The sequence below is a fragment of the Carcharodon carcharias genome, chromosome 6, assembly GCF_017639515.1.
Source record: "Carcharodon carcharias isolate sCarCar2 chromosome 6, sCarCar2.pri, whole genome shotgun sequence".
Classification (NCBI taxonomy): Eukaryota; Metazoa; Chordata; class Chondrichthyes; order Lamniformes; family Lamnidae; genus Carcharodon; species Carcharodon carcharias.
In genome coordinates, this window is record NC_054472.1 from 63797884 (window position 1) to 63824779 (window position 26896).

Here is a 26896-nt window from a genome sequence, read left to right on the forward strand (position 1 = left end):
GGTATTCGGGAGGGTCTCACAGGACAGTGCTTGATGGTTGGGCAGGAGGGTGTCTGAGGCATGGGAGGCCACAATTTGTGAGGGCCATGGAAACAATCACTTGCATTGCCATAGCCTCCAGGGCTATGGGCCAAGCGCTGGAAAATGGGAATTGAGTAGTCAGATCTTTGTTGACCAGTGTGGACACGATGATCCGAATAGCCTCCTTCTGTGCTTTAGACATCTATGATTTAATCAACAATCCCATACAAGGGAAAATTATCAACTTGCTTGAAGGTCTCGTCTGTCTTCATACCGAGCAACAGACCGGCTTCTGCCTAATGTGAAAGATGTAAGACTTCCCTGTTCAGGCCCAGGTTAACACTGCTTCGCTGTCCTATAGGCATCATTAGATCTTAATTTTCAGAGTTATGAATAAAATTGTGGACAGATGTGTCATCTACACGCAATACCATGAAGATTAATATCAAAAATATTCAGTATCTAAGCAGCAAATAACATTTTTGATTGAAAATCTTCACTTGAGGTGATTAGGGTAAAAAATTGGCCCCATAGTCTTGCAAAGTGCACTGTCAAATGTAAGCAAGGAGAAATACACTCCATGCAGTTAAATGGTACTATTATTTTTCCACAGTTATGCTTGAGCCTCCAGTTAGCAGCCTGATTGGATTCTAACAATGATACTGTCTTATTTAGGGATGGGCCAGAGCAGACTGCTCCTCAGATTGGACAATTTAGTGGAAATACAGCACTGGAGTCAGTCTACAGTACATCAAACCAGATCTTAATCAAATTCCACAGTGATTTCACTACAGGCGGCACCTTCATCCTCAGCTACCATGGTTGGTATTTGCTCTGCACTCACATTTTTTCAGTATAAGTGGATTAAGTAATTGAGTAAAATCTTATTTCGCTTTAAATTAAGCTAATGGTTGTATGTTTTCTACCGCATTGACAGAGAAGACTATTTAATTCCATTTGCAAAATGAAACTAAGGATTTGGCATTTTAATTTCCCACATACAGCGGAAAAGAAGAGTTGAGGCACTTAAAATGAAGCAGGAAACTTACCTACAAATTTCCTTACCAGATCTGGCCAACTCCAATTTTAATTTATGGATGGGAAGGACATCCTTCCAAAGGCAAGTGGGGTCCCCTTCAAATCTGGAGGTCATGCTCCAAACAATATCGCTGGGACCTGAACTGCCATTTTAACTAGAGGCCTGAGTGGTGGAACATTGTTGGCTTCCATAACCTGCAAATCTGTCAGAAACTTCAGACAGTGCCAGAAGAGGCACAGCAGAGTATGTTTTTAGTTTCTGTTATGACTGATGCAGTTGGTAAAGCGGAGTTATTTAAAAATCCCAGAGGGAACTTTAAACAGCTGTCATAATCAATAATTTTAAGTGTTATGTTTGAGCTGTGACTCTAAATTCAGGAATCAGACCATCAGTTCTTGAGGTTTTACATTAAACTAAATGAAACATTTTATTAATTTATACAGGTTAAAATATATGTACATATGGCTACAAATTACTACTATTATAACTTTTAACAAATTGCCAAACTAATCTCCTTTAATGCAACAGCAGCCCATAGAGTTAGCCAAACACCAGGGAAAGCATTTTCACTTTACAAATTCAAAATTAAGTTCTTTTGACTGTGGAGCCAGTTGGAGGCTTGCAGCTGCCTTTTGATCTTACATTGCCTCTGCCTGCACACCCGAAAACTGCTGAAGTTATACCTGCCGCCACTGATTGAATTCAAAGCCCCATTGTCTCATCAGCCTCTTTGAACTTCATCTTTTAAGAATGAAACCCCTTTCATAGCACCAACGTTATTAGTAATATAAGCACATTGCTTGGTGGCTGCTAGAAAGGCGTCAGTTTTCACCCCCCCTTCTTGAATGCTCTATTCAAAAATTGCAAGTGCACACTATTTCTCTTCCATATCAAAACTAGTACACATCAAAGCACCCAGATTAGCTGGCTTTGATCCAATTAAGACATACCCGCAGATTAAATCTCTATTTTAAAAGAAAAATATTTTCAAACAAAATACATACATTAAAAGTTTCATGATTGTTTCCTTACAGACCATTAGGAGCAGGAGTGGTAGTCATGTCACTGGGCAAGTGCTCCTCCAGACCCCACAAAGAAACAGTAGGGCTCTCTTACCCTGGACTCACCCCGACACATCCACCCCCTCTAGATGAGGGTGCCTTTTATCTTGTGCAGAGAACCATTTCTGCAAGTCCCCACAGGCAGTTTCAAGCCAGTACCCACTGAGTACTGAATTCCTCCTGTTGCCTAGGCAGCCAGGCTCAGGTGGAAGTCTGTTACATTTGCAACTGAGTCCTGGGAGCTAAATCCTCTTGCTCAGCCTCAGCATGGGAGCCCGTCACTTGTCCTGCCTCTCTTCCCAATCCACATGCCTTTCTTGCCCTGGGGCCTTAAAAATTCAGCATCATATTTGTATAGGCTCTCCTGTTGTCTATCAGTGGTTAGGTGATTTTCTGGGAGGCTTCGACCAATGAGCCCTAAGCGTGGGCAATCCGGGCTGGGGTGGTGGGGCTTCCTGATGCTCGAGCATGTAGCACCTGAAAAGCTCCCTGTAATAAAGTTTATCTTAAAGTCTTAAGAAAAGGAAAAGACTACTCACCAGTCATGCCACCCTTCAGCAGAATCAATCCTTATGAAATGACTATGGAAGACTGGAGCCAGTATGTGGAGGGCCTTGGGTTTTATTTTGTGGCGAATTAAATTACCACAGAAGAAAAGCAGAAAGCCATCCTTTTGAGTGTATGTGGTAGCAAGTCATACAATCTCATTCGCAACCTGAGCTTGACCATTTCTAAGTCCTATAATTAATTGGTGGACCTCGTGAAAATGCACTTCCAGCCGAAGCCACCCAACTAACAGTAGCAGCAGTGTGTACCATTTACAAAATGCACTGCAGCAATTCACCAAGGCTCCTTCCACAGCACCTTCCAAACCCACGACCACTGCCACCTAGAAGGACAAAGGCAGCAGATAGATGGGAGCACCACCACCTGGAAGTTCCCCTCCAAGTCACTCACCATCCTGAATTGGAAATATATCGCTGTTCCTTCACTGTCGCTGGGTCAAAATCCTGGAGCTCCCTCCCTAACAGCACTGTGAGTGTACCTACAACACATGGATGCAGCGGTTCAAGAAGTCAGCTCAGCACCACCTTCTCAAGGGCAACTAGGGATGGGCAATAAATGCTGGCCCAGCCAGCGAAGCCCACATCCCATGAATGAATTTTTAAAAATGCAGCATTTTAAGTTTAATTCCAGAGTTAGGGCTCCGGGAGAGTCCATCACAACCTATGTAGCGAACCTTAAGCAGTTGACAGAACACTGCAAATCCGGGACACATTAAATGAGATGCTGTGGGACCGATTAGTTTGTGAAGTTCAGGACAACTCCATACAGCGCTGTTTACTTGCCGAGGTCAACATCGACTTTAAGTGGCCCTAGAAATCTCCCTCACCATGGAAAGCGCTGTGAGGGACTCACAGGCTTTGCAACGCATACAACAATGTGGGGCGGGAACCTGCCGCCGAGCATGGTGCCAAAACCAGGCCCACAGCATCGAAGCAGGAGGCAATATCCACTGTTAGAAACATGAAAAGGCAGTGTAGAAACACTTCAGCAGCAACTTCAAGAGCCAGTTGTTACAGATGCGGAGGTGACCACAGACCGATCACCTGTAAATTTAAGGAGGCAGAATGACATGATTGCCATAAGAAAGGTTACGTAGTAAGGCAATGCAGGGCAAAGTTGAAGCAGCCCGTAAAGCAGCAAACTAACATGATTGAATTAAGGAAAGAATACAGTGGAACGTGAAACTGCCGACATCAATATTTATTCTCTGCGTATTGCAACTGCTGTGAAAACCGAACCTATCACTGTCACAATCCAAGATAATGAAAAGCCACTAATACGGAGGTGGATATGGGTGTCTCAAAGACCAGTGGTGGGAGAGCACACTTTCAATTACCTTAGTGAAGGTAGAAAGCCAGTAAGCCTGGAGCAGACAACTGCTAAATTAAAGGCATACACTGGAGAATCTATTCAGGTAAAAGATATTGCCGCAGTACCAGTGTCTTATTGGCAACAGACAGCCCAGCTACCTGTGATAATAGTGAAAGGAGAAGGACCCAGTCTTTTAGGCTGAGACTGGTTACAGAAAATCAAGCTTGACTTGTCTGAGATATTTCACCTGAAAACAGGAAGAGTTCATAAACTGCTAAGGAAATATGACGTAGAATTTCAGGATGAATTAAGAAAATTAAAAGGTCTGCAGGCCAGGATACATGTGGATCCTCAGGCGACACCACGTTTCTTTAAAGCCACACTTGTGCCTTGTATGTTGAAGGAGAAGGTGGATGCAGAACTGTACAGATTAGAAAAGCTGGGTATCATCCAACCTGTCCAATTCTTGGAATGGGCAGCACCCATAATTCCAGTGGTTAAACCTGATCAAACCTTACACATCTGTGGAGATTATAAATTGACCATAAATAAGGCAGTAAAACTAGACAAGTACCCCATTCCAAGTATAGGTGACCCAAATGCAAAGTTGCTTGGAGGCAAGTCCCATACAAAGTTGGATATGAGCCACAACTACCAACAATTAGAGCTGGCTAGCACGTCGAGGGAGTACTTGACTATTAACACTTTCAAGGGTCTTTATCAGTACACTCACCTACCCTTTGGAGTATCGTCTGCATGCGCTATCTTCCAGAGAACAATGGAGAGTCTTTTGTAAGGGCTTCCCTGAGTGGTAGTATACCTAGATGATGTGCTGATCACAGGTCAGGCTCATGGTTTGTCTCCTCACTCTACCCATAGGCATTTAGTTGTGGTTAAGCAAATAATTGCCAAGGACCTTTTGATAAAGAACAGAAGTTGTTTTTAATTAAACATTGGCAGAATGCTAAATAAGTTTTCTCTTCTCACTACTTGCTATTAAATTGTACACTTATTTACATTCATAATTACAATCTTGCTGGATATAGCAAAAAATAATTTCTCCCTGCATTATTGCAAAAATAAAACAGTGAGCTTTGTAATTTATTATCAGGTACCTGGTTATAAAGTGGCAGGTGGGAATTATGGAAGTTATCAGAGATGGTACAGCAGGGGGAACACCCTGACCTTCTGTTCTCTGTGAGGCAGTTGCCCTTAATGGGGATGCAGGATGAAGATTGAATGATTCTCCGACTTGTACTTCCCCCAATCATTGGATTACATGTGCTTGTAGCATGACCCTTCATTGGTCAGAGATATCTTAAAGTTTAAGAATCTGCACTTATCATTCTTCATATTATTATATACATATATACCTGCATCGACAATTTGGCTTCATGTAATTTAACAAATTTCCAATATTTTGAAATTTGTTAAGTATATATATTTTTTATTCATTCATGGGATGTGGGCGTCACTAGCATTTATTGCCCATCCCTAATTGCCCTTGTTCAGAGGGCATTTTAAGAGTCAACCATATGTCACATGTAGGCCAGATGAGGTAAGATTTCCTTTCCTAAAAGGAACCAGATGGTCATCATTAGACTTTTAATTCCAGATTTTTATTGAATTCAAATTTTACCATTTGCCATGGTGGGTTTTGAACCCAGGTTTCCAGAGCATCACCCTGGGTCTCTGAAATATTAGCCTAGTGACAATACCATTATACCACCTCTATATATTTATAACCTGTGTGATATATTGCAGATCAAGAATCAAAATTCAGCCAGATAGTTAAGGAAATGTTCATAAAAAATCGATCTGTATAAAATTTATTTGTAAGTCAGAACTGCTCAAATGATTAATGCTTTCACCTAAAATGCATGTTGCTAAATGCTAATTCAAGTGACTTTGTCTTATTTAAGCTCCTTTCATTGAACACCAAATCTCTGTTTTTGTTTAAAACACTATTTGCGTATAACAAAGGTTGTATTTTAGTAAATAACTTTAGATCTTTTATAAGCTACCTCCATGAATAATGAACTTTTGGTTTTGCAGCCTATCAATTACGAATCTGCCAACCTCCACCTGCAATGCTGACTGGGCAAAATCTGACAGAGGATGAGGAGTTTGAGATAGGTATGCTTTTTAGAACTCGATGCCCTCTGGATCCATGGTTTCGTATTTTTTCTCTGTAACTTTCCTCTGATTTCAACTTAAATTCATGTTAAGGATGACAAAATGAGAGTGAATTTGGAGCAGTTCCATATCATATTTTACCAGCATTATAGTGTAAGAACATACTTAGGATGTTCTTATGACACTCCTTTCTTCTCCAGAGCCATTAAAGGTGGCCTGATAGATCTATAAAATTAATAATGGGCTTAATAGCACAATTATTAATAGATTATTCTAGTTTCGTAGATTGCGGAGGAACAGGGACAAGAGTTTAAACTATATAAGAGTAGGAATAGACTAGATTTCAGGCAGTTCTTTTATTTTTAAATAATTTGACAGGATGGGCACGTCATTGGCAAGGGCACCATTTACTGCCCACCCCTAAATTACTCTTGAATTGATGTAGGTCGCATGATGAAGGTACTTCCATAGTGATCCAGGGAAATTTGGGAGGTCATATTTTTGCCAGCAAATAGGGAGCCTGTGAAATAGAGAGAATGCACTTTGTATGCCTTCAAGAAGGAGCTGGACTTGACTGAGGTAGATATTGCATTATATGGAAGGAAAGTGTCTTTATCAATAACACTTGCTCCAAATGACCCCCTAGACTGGATTCAATAGCCTGAGGATGTAAGAGAGGCATTTTCAATAACATTATGTTCCCCATCTAGGCCCTGTATTTTTTTATCAGTTTTATTTTAATCTATCCCGGGAGATTACGTGGCTGTGGGGGATGGTGGCGGTGGTTAGGGAAGAAAATGTTTCAGCATGATGCTGCAGCCACCATAATGTGGGGCTGGTCTTCTCCTGCCCATTGGCATCATATGTTTATTAATATTAATTCATTTCATTTTAAAAAGCTTAATGTCTATTCTAAAATAGCAGAAGAGTGAACTTCAAATGAAATAATTAAGCCTTCATACACTAGTATTCCACAGATTAACTCCTGTCTCATAAACAAGCTGAAAATGAATATCCTATTATGAATATGAACAAATTTGGTAGACTTCTTGTAATTGCAAATTAACTACCCTTGCCAACTACTATCCATATAGCTGGAACCTATAAAAATCAGCTAACTAAAAATCAAGCACAATAAAAATATGAAGGGACAACTTCACAACCAAATTATTTATACTGTCAAGGTATTTCATATGAACAAGGAGCAGAAGTAGGCCATTCGGCTGCTCAACCTTGCTCCCCCATTTAATAAGATCATGACTGATCTGATAGTAACCTTAAATCTGCATCCCCCCTATCCCTGATAACCGAGCAGGAACACCCCCTTGCTTACCAAGAATCTATCCACCTCTGCCTTAAAAATATGCAAAGGCTCTGCTTCCACCACCTTTTGGGTAAGAGAGTTCCAAAGACTCACCACCATCTGAAAGAAAAAAAATTGCCTTAGCTCCATTTTAAATGGGCAATCCCTTATTTTTAAATAGTGACACCTATTTCTAGATTCTCCTACAAGGGGAAACATCCTCTCCACATCCACCCTGTCAAGATCCTTCAGGATCTTATAGGATCTTATCATATTTTATAATAATGTCAATAAACTACCTATTTAAAATATCTAAAAGAGATGTTATTGATATGAATTGGAGAGATTATTTTTCTATCACTTCTGCGAATCTTGAAAGAATTAATTTATAGATGTTCTATGGTCTATTGATTTTGTTGAAACCAGCTACTTAAAGAGTCATAACTGACTTTAATATAAAGAGAAGCTATTTTTAAAAAGAATGTTAAAATATTTGCCTCAAAGAATGTAATTTTCAAAGTAGCTTCTGAGAATCCTATTTTCTGGCAAGTCAGGACATTAATTGATGTCAGTTGCCAGAGGTGCTGAGTCAGTTGTGGACTATGTATTTTTTTCAACCGCTACATTCAGATTTTGTATGGGATTAAGTTCAGGGAAAGCCTTTCCTTGTGAGATATTTGAGATTACATTTTAAAATAAACTTTTAAAGACTAATGTACAGTGAGAATATTTAAATGTATTTATCACCGTAACAAGACCAAGAAGAACAAATGAACCAAGGTGGTTATTTAGCTTTCAAGCCAGACTGCTGTTAATTTTTCAAGTTTACATGCAAGTTTTATGCCCGTTGAAATTGTTGAGAAATGGGGCACTTCTCTCTGTTTGTAAACAATATCACGAGCTTGGATTCTCATGCCTACGTCCGTGTCAGAACTGAGGTGGATGGGATTTAAAAATGGCAGTGGGACACAGTTCCAAGACTTCTACCCCTCATTTCCGTTGTGTGGGATTTTAAGGGCGAGGGATAAAGATGCAGGTAGCTAGCCCGCACACAACAATCTCGCCTTTGCTGACTCATTGTGGCGGTGGGCATTTTGGACCTCCACAATTTCCATGGAGTAGGGCCCATTTTGGGAGGTGACATGGTTCACAGCACCATAGAGGCACCATGAACCATGGGGAAGCCCAGTCTGGAGTCAGGAAACATGTGACAGGTAAGTTCCAAAGTCTTCTCAATTCAATATGTCATAATGTGATCATGTATGATAAGTTAAATATGTTTTTGATGCAGTGTTTAATGATTGGGCTTTGTTTAGAAAAGGTAAGCGACCATTACATTGACAAGAATTACTCCAGTGGCTAAAGTGCTGTCCTGCATTCAACAGCATTGAGATTCAGATTTTAATATGTCAGTTCTCCTTAGTGAATTAATCTTTTCTTTGATTGACAGAGCAGTCATCTGTTGAGCCTTTGAAGCTGCGGATAATCTATATTAATGGCCAAAATGAAGGGACCGACTGGTATTGTAGCCAAATTTGCTGGCGATACAAAGATAGATAGGAAAGCAAGTTGTGAGGTGGATACAAAAAATCTGCAAAGGGATAAAGACGGTTTAAGTGAGCGGGCAAACATTTGACAGATGGGGAAACTTTTCTCCCCGTTGGGCAGGCTGGGCGGGAGTGGGTGCGTGTCACCATTTTACGTGGGCGGGCCAATTAAGGCCTGCCCAGCGTGACGCGTACCCAGAAGCGCTCAGTACTATCTGTGCGGATGGGGGGAGGAGGAAGAGTCAAGGCCTGCGGTCTTTCGGGCATGCCCGCAAAAGATTAATTTGATAATGAACACTTGAAAAAAAGAACTTAAAAAATTATTCAGACATGTCCCAGCTCATGTGACGCTGTCCGCCCCTGCATGCTGACCAGAGGATTCTGCCCATGGAGTACGATGTGGAAAAATGTGAGATTGTCCTCTTTGGTAGGAGAATAGAAAAACAGCATATTATTCAACTGGAGAGAGACCACAGAATGCTCAATTACAGAGGGATCTGGGTGTCTTGTACATGAATCACAAACAGTCAACATGCAGGTACAGCAACAATTAGGAAGGCAAATGGAATGTTGGCCTTTATTGTGAGAGAGATGGGGTATAAAAGTAGGGAACTCTTGCTATAACTGTATAGGGCATTGGTGAGAACACAACCAGAGTAACAGTTTTCATCATCTTACTTAGGGAAGGATATACTTGTATTGGAAGCGTTTCATATAAGATTCATTAGGCTGATTCCTGGGATGCAGGGTTTGTCTTTGTGGGAAAAGGTTGAGCAGGTTGGGTCTATATTCATTGGAGTTTAGGAGAATGAGAGGTGATCTTGCTGAAACATTTAAGATCCTGAGGGGCCTTTCCTGGGTAAATGCTGAGAGGTTGTTTCCTCCCATGGGGGAATCTAAAATGAGGAAGGGCATAGTTTAAAAGTAAAAGGGATTTCCCATTTAAAACAGAGGACAGAATTTTGCCCTTGATGGGCGGGCCGGCCCCACCGGTTCGGCAGCGGGCAGGTAGCCGATCTCTGCCGAAATGGGGCCTGACACCATTTTAAGTGGGCGGGCCACCGGACAGGAAGCGCTATGCTTTTCCTGTGCAGGAGGGGAGAGGGATTCCCCAACTGTCAGAATGCGCTCTTTTGCGCATGCGCACGAAAGAGCACACTGCTCCCTGAGACTAAGTGCTGCCTCAGGAAGACCACTGACAGTGTTTCAAACTTCAAAAATAGAATAATAAAAAAATTATTAACATATCCACCTCATGTGACAATGTCACACGAGATGGGACATGTTAATGAATATTGTAAAAACTTTATTAAACTTTTTTAAAACAGACATGAAACCTCATCCCGCCAGTGGATGAGGTTTCTGGTTCTTTCAGAAGCCCGCTGGGGCTCCTGGTCTGCCCGCCAGCCTTAAGGTTGGACGGGCAGGGCCTTTAATTGGCTTAATGATCCTGTCAATGGCCTCAATTGGCCATTGACAGGTCGGTGGGCAGACAGCTGATCTCGCTGTGCCCCCGCCTTCCTGAAAATTTAAGTAGGCCGGATGACGTCGGAGATTCCCCTGACGTCATCCAGCGTCATTTTCGCGTCGGCGAGCGGGTCCCACGCCCAGCTCGCTGACGGAAAAATTCTGCCCAGAGATGAGGAGGAAATTCTTCTTTCAGGGGGTTGTTAGCCTTGGGAATTCGCTTCCCTACCGAGCAGTGGAAGCTGAGACTGGGATTTTCCATGCCCGCTGACGTTGGATGTGTTCGGTGACATGAGCAGACAATATGGTGAGAAGGCCAAAAATCGGTTTCATGACGTTGTGAAACCAGTTTGCGATCGTCTGCTCAGCCCGTTGCTGGCATAAAACATTCTCCACCATTGGGACATCAGGAACAGATTTCAGAGCCAGGATATTGAGGTCAGCAAGCAGGTGGGCGGGGCCCACTCACCGACGTGTAAAATGACGCGGGATGGCATCAGGCGGGACTCCCAACATCACCTCGCGTCATTTCAATGTTCAGGTTTGCAGAATCAGCTGTGCACCTGCCAACCTGTTCAAAAGGCCTATTGAGGCCATTTCAAAACTAATTGAAGTAAGGTTGATGGGCAGGCCGGGAGCCCTGATGGGCTTCAGAAAAAGCATGAAACCTCACCCACAGGCGGAATGAGGTTTCATGAGGGTTTTTAAAAAATTTAACAAAAGTTTGAATAAAACAGTGTCACATGAGGGGACATATCCAGGAAATTCGACTTTTGTTCATTGACCATTTTTGAATTTGGCGCTGATTTCCCTGAGGCAGCACTTAGCCTCAGGGACATGAGTGCCCTTGTGCGCATGCACAAAAGAGCACACTCCCAGCTTAGGGAATTCCCTCCTCCACCCGCACAGGGAGCATATAGCGCTTCCTGGTGGACATCATGCTGGACGGGCATTAATTAGCCCACCCATGTAAAATGGCGGTGCGCTCCCCGGGATAAGTTCTTCCCCAAAGGTTTTAATATATTCATCTCTCAAGGCTTGGTTGACAAATTGTGCAATGGAATCCCATTATGAATGGTTATGAATGGCTAATGGGTGGAGATGAGGGTTGAGGCCGAGGGTTCCAAACGCTCGTACAGAACTAGGCTGATGTCCTGGTGAATGATGGTTATGGAGCTCCAAACTCCACTAATGGATTCAGCACAGAAGGGGTTGTTGATACAGCTGTCAAGAGGACTGTGGACTTTGCTTTGATTTGCTGTTTTATGAGCAGATAATAAGATTATGTTTTATGCAGTGGTTTTTGAATGGCTGTTTGTTTATTTTGACTGTTCATGAATATCTCAAAGACTTTCCAATATTATTATGGGGCTCATGAGTTCTGTAAGTAGTGGATACTGATGAGTGGACCTAGGGGCTATAGAGGTGACCTGATGGGTATGGAGGGGAAAAAAAGTATATGGAGGGGGTCCGGGTGGTGTGGAGGGCACAAGGGGGATATGACGGGGGCATGGGGAGTGGCTAATGGGTGGAGATGAGGGTTGAGCCCGAGGGTTCCAAACACTCATGTGCAGAACTAGGCTGATGTCCCGGTGAATGATGGCAGACCTTCTAACTCTCCCGCCTTGATATCCGCCTGCTTCTGAATTCAGCAGTCCCGACTCCAGCCCATCCCCATCACAGACAATGAAAATAGCATGGGTGGGCACTGCTAGGCAAGAGGCGGATTGCAATGTCAGGAAATGCCCCAACTCCGAATGAAAATTTGGGCCCACATGTTTTTAGGCAGATACATCATAAGTTGGGTGAAGGTGAACGTTCTCATGATATGACCCCAGTTAAGAGATTTTTTTTCCTCTTTTAGTATCTGCCACTGAACTTATAGGGCAGGATTTCCCCCACATCGGGGACAAAGCTGAATAGCGGTGTGCGCCTCCAATCGGCACCCCCAATTGGGGCCATGGTGCCATTTTATGTGGGTGGGCCAATTAAGGCCCGCCCAGTGTGGCGTCCGGACGGAAGCGCTATGTGCTCCCTGTGCGGGCGGGAGGGAATCCCTAAACCTGAGAGTGTCCCATTTTGCACATGCGCACGAAAGAGTGCACTCATCTCCCTGAGGCTAGGTGCTGCCTCAAGGAGATCGGCTCTACTGTCAAAAGTATTAAAAATAGAGAAAAAAAAATCCCTGACATATCCCCTCATGTGACACTGTCACGTGAGTTAAGGCATGTCCATAATTTAAAAAAAAATTAATTAAATTTTTTAAAACCTACATGAAACCTGGTTTCATGCTTTTTCTAATTCCCGCCAGGGCTCCTGGCCTGCCCACCAACCTTAAGGTTGGACAGGTAGGTTCATTAATTAGTTTAATTACTCTGTCAATGGCCTCCATTGACCATTGACAGGTCGGCGGGTGTACAGCTGATTTGCTGTACCCCCACCTTCCTGAAAATTTAAATGGAGCGCGGTGACGTCAGGAGTTCAGCCCGATGTCAACGCAAGTCATTTTATGCATCGGCGAGCGGGCCCCACCCCTCGCTCGCCAACGGGAAAACCCTGCCCATAGTTATAAGAAACAGCAAAATATTTACTGCTGTGATTCTCTGTTTTTGTTCTAAGTTATAGTGAAAATAAATTGTATCATATAACTTTTGTAACCTCAAGACGTGACTATTTCAATGCTTTCCTAGTTAGGCCTTCCAGTTTCCACCATCAATAAACTTGCACTCCTCCAATATTCTGTACCTGTATCTTAACGCCCACCTAAGTGCTATGATTCTCTGATCCAAAAGATTGCAGTTAATAACATGCTGTTTTACTGCGTAATAGCAACATGATTGCAGCTAAATGAAGTGTGACTTCATTAGCATTCAACATAGTCAATTTTGTAAAGCTGCACTCTACAATTTAAATACCATTTTCAAACTTTAAGACTGCGGGCCACAGTGCATCTGCAATTCTAGGGTGACCCGTAAACGTTGCCTGCAGAAGAGTCCTTGGGACCTTATCTGCACAAATAGCCCTCCTTAAAGGAGAAGATATTTTTAAAAATGTTATTCTTGTGCTTTCCTCTACCTATGATTGCATAGAGAGTGATCCTTTTTTGCATTTGTGTTTCCTCCCCCGATTATATTGAGCAGAATCTTCCTGGTCCCGTGTGGACAGCCTTGAAGGTGGGTCCAGGAAGAATTTCAGAGATGTAAGCACTGGGTCAATGTGTCCCCGCCTCTGGGCAATCTTTCCTGATCTTCACCATTGGTAGAAGCAATGAGTAAGCACTCTGTAAAAGTAATTGCCAATTTTTGGGCTGTTCAAGCACACTGACGACTGGGATTTTCCATTTGGTGGAAGCCCCCACCACTGAGGGCCGAACCTGGCAGGCGCCTTGGGGCAGCTTGCCAGCAGCCGGTCTGAGGGTCCGTGAGGCGCCTCTCAGTCACCCCCCCCTCCCCAAGGATTCTTAGCCATCAGCGGACCACAGCTGCAGCCAACGATCATCTTATGAAGGGTTTCCCCTCCACTGGAGTGGCCTGACAACTGTGGTGACCACCATTTGTTTTATTCAATTTAATGCCTCTTCAGAGGCCACCTCAAGATGAAGGTGTCATTATGTTTCCCCTCTTACAATGGCAACGTCCACCTCTTCTGGTGGGACTGCTATCCTTCCAAAATTACAGGCCGTCTGATTGGGCCTGCAGCATCAAAGACCCAACCCCTAACCTTAGCTTGACTGTTGACCCTAAGGTGGCCTCTTAATTGGCTAGCATTTGGAAGATCTCCCAGGTAGGTGCCAAAGTGGGGTTGGAACCGGAAATTATCCCAAATCAACATTCAGCACTTCAGAGCATAAGATCCTGCAGATTGTCAGTTTATTTTTGGTTGTTACTGGCTTTGGTATTACATCTTCCAAAGTGGTGATGATGGGGAATCCTTTAATGATTCAAAAAATCTTGTAGAAACAAAATAAGGAAAAGGTGTTAATGCATCAATCTGCAATGTATAGATACCTAAGGGGACGGCACGCAACATGTTTGCAAAACCATCATTTTTCATGTGGGTAAAAGGCATCAGCAGGTTAGAAAATGCAATTTTCAGCATGTGGCTAGACTCCTTTGAGCATAGAGTCACACCTGCTGTGTGTCTGAATAGCACTGTTCTCCATTTCAACCCAATGACCTTCATGAAGAGTAAGGTCTTTACTCAATTAATGTCCAGGTGGTATAACCACAGAAACATAATTATGTATGTCAGCAGCTGTTATCCAGGATGCAACTAAGATGCCTTCATTAGATGATAGACCCTGGTGCCCACATTATTTGGAGAAGGTACAACATTGGACAGATGCTTCTTTGGCCTCTAAGTGCAGCATCTCTGTTCCCATTGTGAAAGTCCCTAACAACAGGAGAGCATCTCCACATCTGTTTAGTATTCCTTGACTGTCACCTTAGATCTTAGAGTGCTTGACTGCAAAGAAAGCAGGTGTGCTTGAGTTGGCATCCTCCAGAGGCTATGGCAATTCCCATTGAAGTTTCTTGCCATGACATATGTGTAAATGTGAGAAGCACATTAATTCTCACCATGCCTCTGCTACTGGCACATTTATTCCACATCTACAGCCAGGTACAAGGAAAGTGGGAAACTTCCCCATATACCCTTATTTCAACAATTTTAGCTTGTTTCTCAGCATATTATCTTTGTATGGCATCCTGAAACTTGATGTAGTTTTCTTTTATTAATGATACATATTTACTCTGCAGCATTGAAATCTCCTTTTTAAAAACATTGCATTGTTGATCTTACAATCTATCACGTTCTCCTTCCATTTCAACTCTGGCTTTTTGAAAAAAGAACAGTTGAGATTCATCGATTTTACATCCTACAATTTATGTCTCATTCTTTCTGTCTCACTTTTACTATAGTGTTCAGTTTCTCAAACAATGTTTATGACTGACATTGCTATCCATCTGATGTAATTTCATTTTTAAAACAAGAGTTTGCTTCTTAAGAAACAAAGGCCAGAAATTCCACCCCCCCCCCCCCCATTGGGGGGGTTGTGTGGGGGCGGGCGTGAACCTGATCGGCGCCCCTGACTGGGGCCGTGCCGCCATTTTACATGGCCGGGCCAATTAAGGCCTGCCCATCGTGATGCGCAACCGGAAGCGCTGTGCGCTCCCTGTGCAGGCAGGGGGGTGGGGAGCGGGGATTCCTGAGTGGTTCTCTGCACTCTTTCGCTCATGCACATGAAAGAGCACAGAGATCTCCCTGAGGCACATTGGTGCCTCAGGGAGATTTGTTTCAGTTTTAAACTTTAAAATAAAAGATTTTTAAACTTTTAAAACATGCCCTCATGTGACACTATCACATGAGCTCTGACATGTCAAAGAATAAATACATAAATTTTTATTAGATTTTAAAACAGTTCATGAAACCTCATGAAAAATGCGAAGGTCGCCTGGGCTCTTCACCTGCCCACCAACCTTAAGGTTGGACGGGCAGCTCATTTAATTGAGTTAATTAGTTTTTAACACTCCTTAACAGGCCTTTGACATTTCGGCTGTGTGCCCGCCAAACTGACAATCTAAATGACACGCGGTGACATCAAGACACACGCCCGACATCACCGCGCATCATTTTACGTGTCGGCGACTATAGCGGGCCCCACCCCCTGCTCACTGGCGGGAAAATGCTGCCCAAAGTTTGCATTCTACTGAAGGTCTAGGGGACATTTTAACCTAAATTGCTGGTGGGAAATGGTTCAATAGAAAGTAAAATCAGGAGCGACATAATTTGAGTGGCCAATCCCATCCCATCGGTTTTCTATTGGGCAGGTTAGATGAAAATTAACCCCTAGCATCTGGAACACAAAGACGGCAGTGTTTCAAGGTATACAGCACGAATATTTAATCCCATATAAACCTGCTGAGAAGAAGTAATATTCAGGATGTTCAGCTTGTCTGACCTTCATTCCCGGAGAGGCCAGTTGGTTCTGTGTTAGTTGACGCTTGGTTAGAAATGGGCCCAGGGTTATAAAGACAGGTACAGATAAAGATGATTGAATTCTGTGTGGAAAACAATAGCTCATGGATGTTTGAAAACTTCAAAGTGTCACATAGATGAATGCAACTAATCAGATAACTGAGTAAGGATGTAAGTTTAGAAAAGTCTTCTGAAATTTTGCTTGCTCTATGTTTACTGGAGGCGTCCCTATTTTTGCAGAATCTTTCCTCGGAAGATTAAATGGTTTGGGTAGAGTCCTAAATAGAGCAGACTGTAAAAGATCTGTGGTAGGATTGGGAACAATGGGTTAAGGCACCATTTCTCTTTTCATACTTCCTTGTGTACTAATGAAACCGTAGAGTCAGTACAAGTCTGGTATTTGTTTTCAACAAAGTTAGCAAATACATTCAACTGAACTAAAATAAATGGGCAACTTGTGATGTTTTCAGAATCTGCTCCTGTAGTAAACAGCATACATGGCTTCTTCATTTAAGGATTTACTGATTTGAGCATGCAATACCACCATTGGGTAGATCTTCACCTTCAATGTCAGAATAGTAACCTGACAGAGAAGATTACCTGCCCTTTATAATGAATAGACTGAAACTCAAGCAGGTTCTACAAAGGGTGGATGATTGGCTCTGACAAATTATCGACCACAGGGTGAAGATGAAACACTTATATCTGAGTTCTCTTGTAAGGTGAATATGCTCCACAGAATCCTCTGTCTTCAGTATTTATTGAAGGTTGATTTCCTCACGATATTTTTGCCTGTAATTTTAGATTGTCAGCTGTGTTGATATCCAAACAACAAAAACTTGCATTTATATAGTGCCTTTAACATTGTAAATTATCCCATGATGCTTCCCAGGAGCATATTCAGGCACAATCTGACTGGGGGGGTTGTTGCGGGGAGGTGGGGGGGGGAGTGTAGAAGGGTGGGGGGGGGGGGTGGATTTTGTGGAGTTGACGCGGGGATCTCAGCCGCCAGTTGGAGAGATGGCGAGAGACCCGTGTTGATTACTGATGGAAGGCCAGTTGGTGTTACATGCGTATCAGGCGGTTGAATGGTCACCGACAGGCCTTCCACGGGATCAGGACCCCAGGGGCGGGAAGCTCTTTTATGCAGCAACGCTACCAGGAAGGCTTCTGCAGGGAAGATACCAACCTGAGATCTGGATCTTCACTGGATCCCTGGACTCAGGTGAGTGATGACGGGAGTTGATTCACGGGGCGGGGGGGGCGGGTCATGGGAGAGGAGCATATAGGCGGGTCAGCAGCAATGGCAGGTGGATGGTTCCACAGATCTACCCACAGAGGTTTACTCGTTGTGCTCCCCACCTGGTGATAGGGCCGCCTGCTGCTTGTTTAATACCAGCGGTGGCAGGATGAGGCCCTAACTTTGACATTAAGTGCCCATTTAAGGGCTTCAATTATCAGTAGAACAGGAAGGTCATCCACAGGGCTTCCCACTATGGACTTAATCAGTGTGGAGATGGAAAGGTAGCGGGGTCCCCACTTGCCGTCACCCTGCTCAATTAAATGCCCTCCCTGCCTCCAAGCTCATCATGGGAGAGAGCGTAAAATACCGTCTACCATGTTGGGAGCTTTTAGGAAAGGTGAACTTTAAGGAGCAGCTTAAGGAAAGAAAGGGAGGAGAATAGTGAAGAGATTCATGTCGTATAAAAATAAAAACGGAATTCTGGAAAATTGAAGAAGAACATAATGTATGGAAGCAGCTGTTAACATCTGAAGGAGAAAGCTGTATTAATATTTTGAAAGTAATTCTTCATTGGGCCAGCATAGTCAGACTAGAGAAGCGCATTTGAATGAGTTAGAAAGCAACACGAGGAAGGAGAATAATAAGTCAAAGCCAGCAACGTAGATTTTTTTTTTCAGAAGAGATTTAACAGACTATAAACAATGCTGGAACATGATGTAACATGTTTCATGCTGCTTTAGTCAGACATCTGAAAAGGTATTGGAAAGACAAAGACTGGATATGGATCCGAAATAGATAGGAAAATAACAAAGCTGAAGGATTCATTTTGAAGAATCCAACAGACAAGGTCATTCAAAGCTGTTAAAGTCAGTATTCAGAGACCTGTACATTGTGTACCAGGATGATAAGATACTGTTCTTGATGTTTGAGATTTATTGGACCAAACATGGGAAAGTGAGAGCTAATTTATGCTGATGCAAAATTAGAAAAGCCTGAAGGTCTATTTATTTGGAGAAACTTTTTGAAAACAATGGCAACAATTTGGACTGTTTGGCAGGTAAATGTAATTTTTTCGCAGAACAGGATGAGGAAGGGGAGAAGGGAACATGACAGCTTCATCACTGACTGGTGAAGAGAATCACATTTTATAGATTGTGCAGAGATAAGTGGTAACCTGTTCTCTCAGCTCTGAAAATAAGCAATGCAGTAACTGTTATTTCCTTTAGCTGATAGAACCAACAACAGCAGCTAAAATGTTTTAGCCAAGTTCGATTCACTCATGGTAAATCCTGTCGGATTTCAAGTCTGCACATACTCTATTGGGGACAGTTTAGAAGTCTGTGGTACAAGATTTTTTTTTAATATAAGTGTGACTTGTGTGTGAAGCAAATTAAAGATAGCACATTGTAAATGTAACAGTTGAGTACTGGATGAAAAAAAGCCAAATTACTTTTTCCACACAATTTTCTTGAGGGAGTAGCCCAAAATTTTATAAAGGATAACTGGAAAGAAATTACATGTCATAAATTGTATTGTGTTTTTGCTGAATCCCAAACCTCATGAAAAGCTACCTCACAATTCCCCAAATGGTTTTGGTCGGCCGTTATATTACTGAGTGGCTAACAAATAGGGTTGCTGTTCTGCATGCATGAAGTCTTGATCCTCAATGGTGACAAATATGTAATTTGAAGAACATTATCTGAACTTGGACTGACGACCTTCAGAAATAGGTCTTGTATTTTTCAGCTGTTCCGTTCAAAAAGTGGATTCCCTATTGGGATGAAGGATGTAATCTTTTGCTGCAGCATAGTTTTTTTTTAATGCACTAAATATACCACTAAATCATTTGTAGAGAAGTACATTGGGATGTTTGATTTGGTTCAGTTTAATTCAGCCAAACTAGTTCGAACTTTGCTCGCAGCAACAGAAATGGTTAAAATTACAAGGATGGTTTCTGTAAACATTGATTTGGCTTCAGATCTCTTTAGTAATACCAAGTACCTTTTATTTGAAGTCTATTGGATAAAAGTAAATAATGCCAGAAAATTTTACTTCACTCAATGAGAAATATCTAGGGTGGAATTTTACAGCCCCTCCCGCCGGTGGGACTTTCCAGACCCGCCAAAGTCAACTGACTTTTGAATGGCTCGCCGCATTTTACGGAAGCGCTCCTGCCGCAACAGTGCCATAAAATTTCACCCCTAGATTCAGGTCATTAGATAAAATTTATTTTATGAAGAGTTTGCAATCACATGTTTAGATTTAAAAACTGAAAGTTAAATATTGTTGTAATTCCCTCACAGGAGACCTCATAAGGTTCCATTGTTTACCAGGATTCACTCTGATTGGTAAGGAAATTCTTACTTGTCGACTAGGAGAACGTTTGCAAATGGATGCTGTTCCTCCATCTTGTGAAGGTTTGTACTTCACATTTTTATATCCATCACAGTCTTTCTTTTAATACAATCGCAAATCTATTGTTGCATGTTAACATAAATGATTGATTTCTATTCTATCAAATTTCTGAAAAAAAGTATTTGTTGTCCTGATATAAAAAATACAGAGGCTGAAAATTTGGGGTTTTATCTCACCGGATGCAGTCTTAAATTTGGGTTATTGGCTTGCTCGGGATGGGGCATCAGTGGTGGCCCTTTGATCCACCAACAGAACTATAAGCAGCATATACCCCTGCTCTAGGTTCACATATATGTTTTTCCAGGACCAAGAAAATTGGCTTCAAGGGATTTTTGACTATTATGAGAGCCAAAATGTTGGTATAGTGATGCTATTGATACCTTTGGCAAGGTCTGGGGTCTTGCCTAGTGCCTCGGCAGGACTCATGTCAGTTTGTAAAGGATGGAATTCCCATGGTCAGCCAGAAGTTTATCTCTGCCCTGCTCCCTTGACAGTTTTGGGGGGGGTGGGGGAAGAGAGAGTGGGGAGAAGAGGGAAGGTAGGCGAACTGTATCCCAAGGTCTCATTGACAGGAAAATAGCTGGAGCTAAAAAAAAAAGACAGTAGGATTGGGAGGTAGGGATGGGGGCAAAACATCCAGATGCAGCTTGATTTTGTCCCATTGGCCCCCTGACCAGAAGTCCTGCTGAGATGCACCTTGGCATGGATCAGAGTTTCCAGTGTAAAGCCCTTTGAGATCAAATGAAAAAAAAAATTCTGTTAATATCTGTAGGTTTTTGATTTTGCTGAATTGTATTATTCAACATAAACACAAGTCAAATAAGTTTTTTTTTCTCTAACTTGAAAGTTTCTAAAAAAAATTTTTGTTGCAAAGGATAGTAATTAGAGCTTCCTGCATCGATTAGCACTTTCTTGTAGTTTGCATGATTATTTCTAGCATAACTTTTCATGTCCTCATATTCTTGTCCTAATTAATTGACCTGAAGTCTGTGATGCTGTTTGTCTAACTAATGAAGCCCCTACACCACTGCTCCTCCATCCCACTTTTCTATTAGCAGAATTCAAACTGCGCAGCTAAATTTGATTTAATATGAGTATTTGAAAGCTTGCATAACAAACCTCAGAGTAGAAGACAGAAATTCCAAAATCAATTTCAAGATGCAAACTATAGTTTGTACATATTGCCGAAAACAAATAGCAGCTGGATATCTTATTCAATGTCCATTTAACCTTCAGGACATCACAGTTATATGGCAGACTTGATAATCAATAAAGGCAAAGGGCGGAATCGTCTCACAGTTGCACAAGTGCAATAGTGGGCAGGTTTTACCCACCGGCCGCAATCGCAGCTTTTCACGCCATGTCGTCCCAAACCCACCGCATTAATTATGCATTCCCAGGATACACACCGTTTCCATGGCGGACGGGCTCCGATTCACCTGCCACGCCGAAACCTCTCTGCATCACCACGCCAGGCACCACATTTAAAGTACAGCCGCGCTCAGTGTTTCCAGCCCAGGACTGCAACAAAGAATACATGGCCATGAAAGGCAAGAAGACTGCAGCCCTTGAGCGCCTCTTGGACGCCATGGAGGCTCGCTGTAATGTCCTCTAGCCCCACTCTGGCAGCAGGAGGGGCAGCAACATTATCACTGCAGCTTGGTAAGCAATGACAATGGGAGTCAGCGTCAATGCTGCACTGAACAGGTTGGCATTCCAGTGCAGATAGAGGATGAATGATCTCATTCATGCTGCCAGGGTATGGCACCATCTGATCACTCTAAACTCACACACTCAAGCCCATCACACATTCACTGGCATCTCACTCACTGCCAGATCAAGGAACATTACCACCCATCTCACACACATACCCTCACATGTCCATCTGGCCTCACCTCCTCTGGAGACTGCCTCCTCAGCCTGCACCCTCTTGAGGCCAGTTGCACAGATCAACATTTGCCCTCCCATACACACCCTGGGATACCCTCCTTCCGTAGTACAGCCCTCGTCATGCAGCCTCTCCCCTTGTCTGAGGCCACTTCTCCCCCTTCCTAAAGCAAGCCCTAGCCCTGCAGTCATTGAAAAGCCACTCACACATGGCTGATCTGGTAGGTAGGGACCTGCCTGTGAACCCTGCAAAAAGTGATGTGGCGCTGTCTGCGAAGCCTGATGCTGATGACTGCGAGTGCTGATCAAAGCAAGGTAGGCAAACAAACCTTGAAGTCCCAAGCAAAGTGCAGCCCGCAAAGTGCATGCCTTGGGCTGACTCATCCATGCCCACTGATGTTGGGCATGTTCAGTGGTGTGAGCAGACAATATGGTGAGAATGCCAAAAATCGGTTTCACAACGTCATGAAACCAGTTTGCAATCGTCCATTCAGCCAGTCGATGGTGGCCTGCGTTCCCTGCCATCGGACATTGGGAACCTCATTGTAATACATCAGCATATCATTATAAGGCCAGCCCGCCGGACTTATCCCTGACCATTGGATTGTCTGCCCACATCGTTGGGAAATCATGCAGGTGCAGAACACGTCTTGGCAACTGTGACATGCAGAAGTTGGGACTTACTATCAGACCTTTCTCGGACATTCGAGAGCAGAAGATGCTGGAGCCCAACTGCAATGAGATCCTGGAGTTCATGGAATGCAGTGTAGATTTTCGTGGACATGGCTCTGTTGTGAAGCAGCATGCAGAAGTTAAAAAGTCACCGTTGATGCTCACAACAGATGGTGTGGAAGGGAGGGGGTAACAGGGAGAAGATGGCGACTGGCAGGTAGGTGTACGGGGAATGGAAGATGTAAGGCAAGGAGTTCGGAGGGGGGAAAGAGTCCGGATACGGGAGGGGGGAAAGAGTCCGGATACGGGAAGGACTCCAGAGAGGGGAGGGAATCCAGGTGGGGGAAGGAGTGCGGAGAGGGGAGGGAGTCCGGCCGGCGGGGAGCAAGGAGTGTGGAGAGAGGAAGGAGTGCAGAGATGGAAGGGAGTCCAGGGGGAGGAAGGAATGCTGAGAGGGGAGAGATTAAGGGTGGAGGAAGAAGTAAGAGTGGAGGAAGAAGTGAGGGTGTCTGAGGGACTCAGGAAGGGGGAAGGAGTAAGGTTGAGGAAGAAGTGAGACCGGAGGAAGAGGTAAGGCTGGAGGAAGGAGGCAGGAGGGGGGAAGGACTAAGACTGGTAGAAAAAGCAAGGGTGTCTGAGGGAGTCAGGAGTGAAGGGAAGGGGTTTCCGGAGGGGAAGGGGTTTGGAGAGGGGAAGGTGTTCCGGGAGAGAAGGGGTCCAGCAGGGGGGGATGTCCAGGTGAATGTGTGAGGGAGAGGTCTGATGGGTCCATGACTGCCTCTTGGGGAGCACACTGACAGTGGGCATGGCATGAGGGAATGGTGAGAATGACTGAGGGCAGAGTGAGGTGGTAAGGTGGGAGGGTGAGGATTCGATGGTAACAGTAGAAGGGATGGTGAGGGTGGTTGTTGCGGTCTCAAAGGCAGTCACGGACCCTGCGGGTGGGAAGGAGGAGGAGGTCAGGGAGGTAAATGTGAATGGGAGTGGGATTTCCGGGAAGAAAGGGAAAGCGCACCTTCACCTGGACTTCACCGGAAGGAAAGGGTTGTGGTGGTAGGTCACGGGGGGGATGTTGAATGTGATGCCAGGGGAGTTAACTTTGACAGGGGAAAGGAAATGGGTGACTGGGGGAGAATAAAAGACGGGGGAGTGCACAAAAATCCGACTCCAGACCATGCTGTCCAAATTGAAAGTGATATGATCGTCGTGGTGGACGAGATCAGGTGCTGCATGGGAGTGTGACCATTGGGTGGGCAGAGATGCGGGTCACCTCAGATGGACAACTAAAAGCAAACCCCAGCTGGCAGCATTCAAAATGCTCAGGACATTGTGGTGAATATGATACGTAAAGTATCTGCGTTTATGGGAGAGTGCTTGCACAAGACTCCAAAATGCCCTGCCACATATACACACACACACTTCTCCCTCCAGAATCACAAGTTTGCCATCTGCTCCCTCTGCAGTGACAGACCACAAGGTTAAGGGGCTCACAGGTAAAGGGGACTCAGAGGGAGAGGACAGCCTCTGAGATTCCTGAGTGGATGACCCAGGAATGTCCAGCAGCCACTCCTCCTCCCTTCAGGTGACCGGGGCCCCAGTCTGGCTCCTTGAAGAAGCACCTGGAGGGACATCGAGGTGCCCGTTTCCCTTTCGCGTTGCCACTGCAGGATCTCACCTGTGGCTCCCACGATGGAGTGCAGGTCTGCACACATCTCCACATTCTGCTGGACCATAGCATCTGCCATCCTCCCCATGGAGTCCTCCATAGTGCACATGTGGGCATCACTTCATCAGAGAGCAGGTGCATGCGTCCTCTGCCTCGAGTGCTACTCTGCTGAGGGTTTCCAACAGCTCCACGTGATGTTCCCCTGCCTTCTGCTGACTCTCCAGGATGAGTTGGAAGGCCAAATCCAGAGGCTTGTAGTCTGACTCGGACATCACAGATGCCTGATCCCCAGAAGTCTTCCAAGTGCCGGTGAGCTAGCATGAACCTGCCTCCTGCTACTGTGGACATGTGTCTATGCGGTGACCACCAGATTGTGAACCTACTCTAGATCTAGATTCCACTGAGGTGTGTGTCTCTGCACTGGTGGAGGGTGTGGGTAAGCACTGTTAGGGGTCTTCTAGGCTACTTATTTCTAGCTCTTCAATGGAGGAGGTGGAAGTGAGGATGTGGATGGAGCTGAGGGACTGGCTGGCTGAGGGTGTCATTTGGCAGAGCTCCCTGTGAACCAAAGCAGAGATAATTCAGAAATCTGGAGTGCAAAGGGACTTGGGAGTCCTAGTCCAGGATTCTCTTAAAGTTAACTTGCAGGTTGAGTCGGTAGTTAGGAAGGCAAATGCAATGTTGGCATTTATTTCGAGAGGACTAGGATATAAAAGCAGGAATGTGGTGCTGAGGCTTTATAAGGCTCTGGTCTGACCACGTTTAGAATATTGTGAGCAATTTTGGGCCCCGTATCTCAGGAAGGATGTTCTGGCCCTGGAGAGGGTCCAGAGGAGGTTCACGAGAACGATCCCAGGAATGAAAGGCTTAACATATGAGGACTCTGGGTCTTTACTCAATGGAGTTTAGCAGGATGAGGGGGTATCTGATTGAAAGTTACAGAATACTGAAAGGCCTGGATAGAGTGGACGCGGGGAAGATGTTTCCATTAGCAGGAGAGACTAGGACCCGAGGGCACAGCCTCAGAGTAAAGGGAAGACCCTTTAGAACAGAGACAAGGAGAAACTTCTTTAGCCAGAGAGTGGTGAATCTGTGGAATTCATTGCCACAGAAGGCTGTGGAGGCCAGGCCATTGAGTGTATTTAAGACCGAGATAGATAGGTTCTTGATTGGTAAGGGGATCAAAGGTTACAGGGAGAAGGTGGGAGAATGGGGTTGAGAAACTTATCAGCCATGAGTGAATGGCGGAGCAGACTCGATGGGCCAAATGGCCTAATTTCTGCTCCTATCTCTTATGGTCTTATAAGTAGTGCATGGCAGCAGAGTCAAAAGCAGGAGAGAGAACACTCACATTTGTGTTGAGAGAGGGATGATGTAGTGCAGGATCCTAACGAGGATGTTCACAGTTTACCTCACTGTCACCGCTGGCACTGTCCACATCCTCACCAGTCAGCATGATCGCACACTCCTCAAAGTGAGTGAGGACCTAATGTGGATCACTCCACTCCTAGTCTTGGACCTCTACCTGCTGATGTGAGCAGGCTTCTCCCGCATGAAAACAGATGGAGAGAATGTGAGTGGGACACATGGTACTGCATGGAATGTTTGCGTGGTGAGCGGAGCCATGGACAGGATGAGGATGTGAGTTTGAGAGGGTATAAGCCTGATGGAAATGTGAGGGTGTGAGTGAGAGTTAGGGTGTTGTCCCTTGAGGTGTGACATGGATGTGTGAAGGGTTTGTGAATGTGAAATGAGAGTAGTGAGAAGAGTGAATTACCTTGGTGGAATGGATGAGACAATTCATCCTTTATTGACACTCGGTGGCTGTCATCTTTTGCAGGGCATTGGCGCTGACCATCACTGCCACCGCCTCCCATGCTGGGTTAGTGAGGTTGCTGCCCATCCTGCAGCCAGAGGGGGGTAGAGGACATCACAGTGAGCTTCCACTGTGTCCAAAAGGCTCTGGTGGGACACGTTATTGAACCTGGGGGCTGCAGTCTTTCTGGTCCACCCTGTCTTCTTTGCAGCAGTAATGAGTTGGAAGCACTGAGAGGTGTGCACGCAACTGGTCTTTAAATATGGTACCTGTCATGATGAAGCAGCAAGGTGATGGCGTGGCACACGAATAAAAGCCCACCCACCATGGAAACAACATGTTTCTAGGGAATATATAATTAATGCGGCAGATTTGGGACGATATGGTGTGAAAAGCTGTCATTGCGGCCGGCGGATAAGACATTGTTTTATCCGCCCGCTGCCGCACTTAATGCAAATTTGGGATGATTCCACCCTTTATATATGTTGTTGTGAAACACGAGGGCGTGTTTCCCCACCAGCGTGGATCTAGTGGATGAGTGTGGCGGGCTGGCCTTATAATGATGAGGTTCCCAATGTCTGATGGTGGGAAACGCGATCCGCCATCAATGGGCTGAGTGGACAATTGCGAACTGGTTTCACAATGTCGAGAAACCAATCTTTGGCCTTCTCGCCACATTGTCCGCTCATGCCACTGAACACACCCGACGCCAACCAGCACGGGCGATTCCACCCATAGTATTTCCTGCTATCAGTCACATAAAAGTTTA

The 26896-nt window shown here is 44.4% G+C and overlaps 1 protein-coding gene across 1 annotated transcript in view; it reads left to right on the forward strand.

The window, feature by feature from the left end:
• The window catches only part of csmd3b (CUB and Sushi multiple domains 3b), a 2092226-nt gene that overhangs the window by 1900698 nt on the left and 164632 nt on the right, over positions 1 to 26896 (forward strand). The window contains exons 44-46 of the mRNA XM_041189252.1: positions 697 to 842; positions 6055 to 6135; positions 19975 to 20088. Coding sequence (XP_041045186.1) covers positions 697 to 842; positions 6055 to 6135; positions 19975 to 20088 — 341 coding nt within the window. The remainder of the gene's footprint in view (positions 1 to 696; positions 843 to 6054; positions 6136 to 19974; positions 20089 to 26896) is intronic.